The sequence below is a fragment of the Mesoplodon mirus genome, assembly GCF_964341445.2.
Source record: "Mesoplodon mirus genome assembly, chromosome: 12".
Classification (NCBI taxonomy): domain Eukaryota; kingdom Metazoa; phylum Chordata; class Mammalia; order Artiodactyla; family Ziphiidae; genus Mesoplodon; species Mesoplodon mirus.
This window is the reverse complement of record NC_138988.1, coordinates 68,310,651-68,317,995: the sequence shown is the minus strand read 5'-3', so window position 1 is coordinate 68,317,995 and position 7,345 is coordinate 68,310,651. Positions and strand designations below refer to the sequence as shown.

Below are 7,345 nucleotides of genomic sequence, written 5' to 3'. Positions count from 1 at the left end.
GTCGTGTGACCAGTTGTGTGCCATACCTCTGGGTTTGGACAGCTTCGGGTGGGCACTCTTCGTGGGTCAGGTCCTGGTGTGTCACCCCCCTCCACCCCGTCTCTGCTGGGGGGCCCCAAGCACTACCCACACTCAAAATAGATAGGATTTGGAAATTCCCTGGTGGTCCAGTGGTTAGGATTCCACACTTTCACTGCCAAGGGCCCGGGTTGGATGCCTGGTCGGGGAATTAAGATCTCGTAAGCCGAGAAGCACAGCCAAAAAAAAAGAAAAAGAAAATAGGATTCAGGGGTCTTGTGAAAGTTTTGCCAACTCCAACCTTTCTCCCACCCCTCCTGCTGTGAGTTGAGCACTGAAGTGTGGCCAGCACTGGCCTGAGCCTTATGTTGCATTGTCTCTTTAAATGAAGTGACTTGCCCCAGGTGACTTCAATACTGAGATGGGCCCACTGTTAAATCCCCACAGTCCACAGTGGCTACTACTGGTTCTCACCGCCCCATCCTCACTCCATACATGAGGAAAGAGCCTCAAGGAGGTGAGTGCTCCCGAAGTGGATGGCTGCTAGCGGGGGCGGGGGCGGGGGCAGCTGGACTCCAACCTGCCCGTCTGCCTGGGAAAACCTCAGTGTCCTCAGTGGACATGGGTTGTTTATCAGAAATTCAAATTTAACTGGGCATCCTGTATTTTCATTTGCTGAATCTGGCAGCCCTACTCTAGAATCTCATCTTCTAGATCATTCTGGTCCAACCTCCAATTTTGCAGATGAGGAAACAGAAGAGGTTAAATGCTCTTCTCACTCAGCTGTCAGTGGTAACACCAGGATTTGAACCTGGTCTTCTGACTTTAAGCCCAGGCACTTGGTAAACTATTAAAATAATCAGGCGGCCTTTTGTCTTGGTCCACTGCACTGGAGGGACCCAAGACTGTTGCTTGCAGGATGGGGAGTGTGCCTGGAGCCCCAACCAGGTGGGAGGGTTTCCTGGAGATAGAAATGGTTTATGAAAGACCCACCATGTGCTATGCCTAGGGCTGGATGCAAAATCCAGTCTCTACTAATAGGTGATTGTATGTGTTGGGTGCTTGAATCATCATCACGTGGGTTGCCCTCATGCTCCGGGAGTAAACAGCCTGCAGGTGATTTCTATTAGAATACTGTAGGTCTCAGGCAGAAATATCAAGAGGTGAAATATGGCTGGCCTCCTCACTGGCCACCCCCCACCCCCATATATGAATGTAACAGATACAGGGGCACAGGAGTGGGTGATAACTACATAGTTTTGAGGTCTCAAAATAGGGAAGGAACCAGGATAAAAAGGTGGGTCTTGTGAGCCCAACGCCCAGGGCTCTCTCCTGGAAGTGGCTCTCCCCGACCAGGGTTCTGTGGAAAGCTGTAAGAAAAGGCCAAGAAAGCAGGGGCCCAAAGAAGAGGCCGGTAGTTCTTTCCTGCCCCTCTTGTTTCTTATGTCCCTAGGGAAGATGGAGGTGGGCCATCATTTTGCCAATTCCACGGTCAAAGCCTGAGCAATCCTGGAGTTTCAAGGGGGCTCTTTATTTCCTTCTAGTACAAATGCTGGAGAACTGGGGCTCCCCAGATATCTGAACCCTGAATTCTAACCCAGATGCACACTAGGCTTTAGTCTAAAGCCTAAAGTCACCCTAGAGGCTGGGGTTTAAGACAGCTCAACCCTCATTTAGAATCGAATCAGTCTGCCACCACACGTGTTCTCCGTTCGCTTTGCTTTCCCATTCTGCCTCCTCCTTTTTCCTTTCGTCTCTATCATGGTGCCACGGGCCTCTGGAGCGCAGGCACCACGGCTCTAAACAGCTTCTGGGCAGGCCAGCAGAAGGTGGTGAGTCATATTGGTTTAATATAGAGTTAGTTTTTAAGTACTCCTACCCCAATACGTAAAGCATAGATTTATAAAGTGGAGTGGGTTTAATTTTTAAATTAAGGTGATGCGAATCAATAATCCAGTAAGACTCAAGTTCCCAAGTATTTCTAAAACATTCCCATAGTTTCCAAAACTATTTTTAAGGATTTCAATCCTTGGCTCTTTTCCAACGGGAGGGTGTGACTGATTCTGAAGGCACCTTGTTCTCCCCACTCATCACCATTAATGAGATAGATGTCCTTGGGATGGCCTCCATTCAGTCTGTCCTAAACCCAACCAAGGCAGACAAGCAGGGACTTGTGTGCCCGCTCTGGTACACACGTGTATGCAACTATACCTAACTGCCATTTTACAACTGCTGTTTAACCGAGTACTAAGTGCCTGGCACTGTGCAAAGCACGTCATGCTTTTAGTAGGTACCATCATCAGCTGCACTTTCAGATGAGTTTTCTGGAAGTTAAGAGGCTGGCTCAGCAGCCTCCCACGGCTCCTGAGTGGCAGAGCTGGGATTCACTCGGGCACTGGGGGGGGCCTCAGCCCACAACCACCTGGCTGGTCTTCTTCCACCCAAGAAATTGTATGCAGTGTCATGGGAACCTCCTGTGTGAAACCCTTGCTCCACCGTGACGCTGCTCATTGATAGCACAGCTGCTGGTGCAAACAATTGTCTTCCTGGCTTCTAGAAGTGGTTTGCTTTTATCTCACAGGCCCTGTGATCATTATGGCTCTCAGGGTTGGCCACCAAAGGTGCACTGGGGCCCACCTTAGCAAGCACGTGAGACCTGCTTGTTTGCCTTCACCTAATGTTCTCACGTCTTTTCTCTTGCTGTACTCAGCTTTGTAAAAGACAGGGTATAAAATGTACTCATACTTGTCAATTACTTTTTATATTCCTCTAGTCATCAAATCACAAGTTTTCCTGCCTTGAGCTGTTGCCTTTCTCTGATTACAAAAATCACAGAACTTCAGAAATTCCCCTCAATCACATAACTCCCAGCTTTGAATGTGGTCAACATTAGTACGTAAGCTTCCAATCACTAACTAGGCATGAAGTTTTTCCCTTTCAGTAAAATTGGATCCTAACTAGTTTCACAGCCAGCTTTTTCCCCTCCTTACCTATTGGGAACATTGTTCAACAAGCCTAGGTATTTCATCACTCCTGTGGTTGTATTACCAGAGGAGCAAGTTAGGTCTATCACCTTGAGAACCAAAATTCTCTGCTCATCACAAGATTAGCTATTTTACCTGCAGTTGTAACTTGAAAGCTAAAATGACAAATCTTTTGGTGCATACCTTGTGCTCTTCACTGTTCAAATACAGATAAAGCTTGTTTTGAGAAGGTACAGCATTTTTATTTATGCTTTGATTAGCCTTTCAGCTCTAGTTCCTTTATTGACCAAAGTTAAATGAGGCAGATTAAAGTCAAAGGTCAGGGACTTCCCTGGTGGTCCAGTGGCTAAGACTCTGCACTCCCAATGCAGGGGGCCCGGCTTGGATCCCTGGTCAGGCAACTAGATCCCTCATACCACAACTAAGAGTTCACGCCACAACTAAAGATCCACCATACAGCAACTAAGACCCGGCGCAGCCAAATAAAGTTTTTTTTTTGCAGTACGCAGGCCTCTCACTGCTGTGGCCTCTCCCATTGCAGAGCACAGGTTCCGGATGCGCAGGCTCACTGGCCATGGCTCACGGGCCCAGCAGCTCTGCGGCACGTGGGATCCTCCCGGACCAGGGCACAAACCCGTGTTCCCTGCGTCAGCAAGCGGACTCCCAACCACTGCGCCACCAGGGAAGCCCCAAATAAAATATTTTTAAAAATAAAGTCAAAGATTCAATCACAGGTATTTCCCACCACACCAGAGCCACCTTTCCTGTGCTGGGTGCTGGAGGCAAGAACAGGAAGTTCCTCAGGCCAGGGAGGGGGCCTAGAAGTTTCCACAGGCAGATTCCACCCATTTGCCAAACTCCCCTAGACAACAGGGTCCCTAGATCAGAGTATTATCAGGTCTTCTAATCTTTCTTCCTAAATATCTTACCTAGTGAACCACTACCCCCAAACATAAGGGTACTCAATTTGTGGGTCAAGAAAGCAAATACTAGACCAGTTTCTCAGGGTATGTGGACCACTCTAATCAGAAGCATCTACGAAGCCAATCCCAGGCTCACCAAACCCCAATCTCCATTTTTAACTACTTGGGGATTCCTGCAGACCAAGACCCCAAATGATTTCAAGGAATCAAAAAGCCCTCCAAACAAAAAGCCCACGTTAAGAACTGCTGGCATACAGGCCATAGGTTAAGCATGCTGCCAAGGTAAGGCCAAGTCAGTAACCTCAATGTGAAGGTTCTAACCCCCCCTTTCCACTAGTGACAGGCAGCAGCAGTACAGGCTGGGGTAATGGCCCCGATCTGCTCTTCTCAGGGTTATTTGAAAAACTTCAGCCCTGATTAGCAGCCCTATTAGTATCCAGGAGATCTTAATAAGACTCCGTTTCTGAGGGCAGAAAAAATGCCCTGCCTTGTCTGCAGTAAATGACTACCCATCAATGGCTCATCAGTGCAGTGCTGTGGCATTCAAGGTCAGCTCACAAAGCACCGCCCCGCCTTCCCAAAGCCACAGGAGACAGTGGTAATGGTGGGAGTATGGTTTATTAAGCTGTGCCTTAGTACAGGCGCTGGGGCTTGCCCATGGTGCTCTTAATGTACAAAGCCCGAACGTTCTGCCAATTTTTCTTGAGCAACGACACCAGGAAGTTGACAGCTAAGTGGATGTTGTACACAAGCTCATCATCTGTCATTTTCACGTGGCCAACAGCCACTGCCAGACACAGCACCTGTGGGGAGAGGAAGGTCAAATCAGGTTGGTGGCTAGATTCAAGAGAATGTGGAGAGTGGGTCTACAAGCCAGGTGGCCCATCCCTATGACCTCCAGTGACCTAATGAGCAGTGCTCTGGCCCCAGACCAAGACCAGAGTTATTTGAAAAGCTTCAATCCTGTTAGGTGACTGTCACAAGTCCTAAGTATCCACAGAAATGCAAACCAGAGCTCCCACTTGGAGAACGTGGGTCAACTTCACCACTGTTCAACCTATGCAACCGGCTAGACCTCCTCACCTTCTTCATCTGGAACTTGATTGTGGACTTCACTTCATCAACTTTGGCCACCATGTTCTCATTGTGGGTCAGCAAGGAAGGGAACTTGCCGGCTTTATTCAGGCCTGGGCCCAGGATTCGTGGGATCTGCTTGATCAGAGACTCTGAAGCCAAAAAGGCATCATACTTCTTGGCTGGTAAAGAGGGGAAGCCGTTAGGACCTGGCCCCTGAAGACACCTCTAAACAGGGCTATGAGACAACCGCAGAAGTGGCCTCTAACCAGCACCCTACCCCTTGCCCAGCTACCGACTTTTTTTTTTTGCGGTACGCGGGCCTCTCACTGTTGTGGCCTATCCCGTTGCGGAGCACAGGCTCCGGACGCGTAGGCTCAGCGGCCATGGCTCACGGGCCCAGCCACTCCGCGGCATGTGGGATCCTCCCAGACCGCGGCACGAATCTGCATCGGCAGGCGGACTCTCAACCACTGCGCCACCAGGGAAGCCCAGCTACCGAGTCTTTTTAATCCTCTCCCCATTCCAGTATTATCTCCATCCTCTGCACTTTTACTGGCCTAACATTCACATGAAACCCGGTAGCAGAAGTCCAGGCTGACCCACAACCCATCTTGCAATGGAAAATGCTCACGCTAGTTAAGACTGCCTGGTTTCAAATCCTGCCTTTTTAGCTGCACAACTGGGGAACCTGTTTATCTGTAAAATGCTCAAATCACATAGCCTAAAAGTTAAAATGAAATATGGGAGCTTTAAGTAGAAATTTCAATTCAGAATGTAACACCTGACCTGTCAATGTGACAGTTCTCACTTGCATAGAAAAGAACCACTGCCTGGCCTTCTTCCCTTATTAAACCCAATCCTCAAAGCAAAATACAATTTTCACGTAGCTAGAAAATACCAATCAAGTTAACCAACCACAGCAGATCCTTTCTGTTCTGACTACCCCATCATCACTTTAAAATCCAAGTGGCAGAAATACTCCTGTTCTACCACTCCAGTGAGAACTGCCTCCACCCTAACCCACATACTAAACCACACCATGGTGGGTGCGTGGGCGGGGAAGAACCACACCAGGCACACTCACCCAGCTTCTTGACCAGTTTCTTATTCTTGTTGAGTTTCTTCAGGGCCTCGATGTCCATGTGGGGGATGTCCACAGCCTTGGCCTCATCACAATGCTGCTGGTCCCCCAGAACACACACGGAAAACTTGGGGCGGGGAGTGGACTTAAGCCTGCATTTTGGGGGACGGTATAGGTCACACCCAGCCCTGGGTCCCAAGGGCAGGTGAAGGGGTCTGGGACCGCTGCAGCACTGAGCCTTACCCAGAGCGTCCGCATTCACCAACAGCTAGTCTGGCTTCTCAAACTAGCCGGCGGGCTCAGCCAAGGCCTCCCCACGCCTCCCCTCTTGTTTTAAGACCCAGGGTGGGGGTCCGTCCAGCCACGCCTGCCCGGAGCAGGGGGTCTGCACTACCCGAGCACTTCAGTGCCTCACGTGCCTGGCCGCCTCGGGCTCAACAGGAGCCTGAAGGGAGGAGACAGGCATGGGGACACTGAGGGCTGGGTGGGATTAGAACGGTGCCAACCTGACGGTGCCCGAGAAGCGTTTGTCCTTCTGAGGGTCATAGTTCTTCAGGCTTATCTGAAGCTCCACCGTCTCCAAAAACCTTTAAAAAGCGTACAAAGTTAACGGGCCGCCCGCGGCTTCCCAAAGCAGCCCTCCGCGGAAGTCCGCGCTTACTTCCGGCGCTTGCGCTGGTTCCCGTGCAGGACTTCCCGCACCGCCTCGTAGAGAGTGTCTCGGGAGACTTTGCTGCTGCAAGAAGGAAGCAAGACGAGCACTCAGGACCAGCAAGCAGTGGACCAATCCGTTGGGGTGTCAGAAGGCTCAGGCTCGGGGACGGTCCACGGAATACTCCCCGGGAGTTCCGGACGCCAAGTGGGGCAATCTGGACCAGATGCAAAACCCGAGGAGGAGGGGCCCTACTGGCGGCCGGCCTTGGCACGCGAACTCCAACGCCAGGCCTGTAGGCCGAAGCCTGGCAAAAATGCCCCACGGCAAAGCATAGGCAAGGACCCCCGATTCCGCCCATAGTGTCTCCCTCCCCACAGGGGAGCCCGGAGGCGCGGATGAGTGCGGATAGCACTCTAAGCGCCACTAACCTCATAGTCCCTGGCGCCGCGATAACCGGAAAAGAGACCACCTCCGTTCGCGCATGCGCTCAAATAGAACCTGGTTATCGCGAGAGATGCCTTGTTCCCGCGGCTTCCCCCTTGAGAGCAGTCGGGTCGCTCAGTGCCGGGGGTGGGGCGTCGCGGCAGACGCGTGTTGCACCGCTCTA

The 7,345-nt window shown here is 51.0% G+C and overlaps 1 protein-coding gene across 2 annotated transcripts; it reads right to left on the bottom strand.

Annotated features, from left to right (window-relative positions):
- Positions 1–4,524: 4,524 nt before the first annotated feature.
- Positions 4,525–7,239, bottom strand: RPL10A (ribosomal protein L10a). Of its 2 annotated transcripts, XM_082637264.1 has the most exons (6): positions 7,167–7,239; positions 6,745–6,819; positions 6,590–6,670; positions 6,087–6,235; positions 5,009–5,181; positions 4,525–4,728 (listed from the first exon to the last, which is right to left on the bottom strand). In XM_082637264.1, the coding sequence occupies exons 1-6, from the start codon at positions 7,169–7,171 to the stop codon at positions 4,558–4,560; spliced, it is 654 nt and encodes a 217-aa protein (XP_082493390.1). In that variant the 5' UTR covers positions 7,172–7,239; the 3' UTR covers positions 4,525–4,557. The 2 variants fall into 2 exon arrangements, with proteins under 2 accessions (XP_082493390.1, XP_082493391.1); XM_082637265.1 differs by lacking the exons at positions 6,590–6,670; positions 6,745–6,819; positions 7,167–7,239 and adding an exon at positions 6,327–6,552.
- Between the last annotated feature and the right edge of the window lie 106 nt (positions 7,240–7,345).

Coding starts and splice junctions, on each gene's coding strand:
- RPL10A (XM_082637264.1), bottom strand. Junction 6,671..6,744: donor AACCAGCGCAAGCGCCGGAA/GTAAGCGCGGAC, acceptor CGCTTTTTAAAG/GTTTTTGGAGACGGTGGAGC. Junction 4,729..5,008: donor TCAAGTTCCAGATGAAGAAG/GTGAGGAGGTCT, acceptor CTCTCCCCACAG/GTGCTGTGTCTGGCAGTGGC.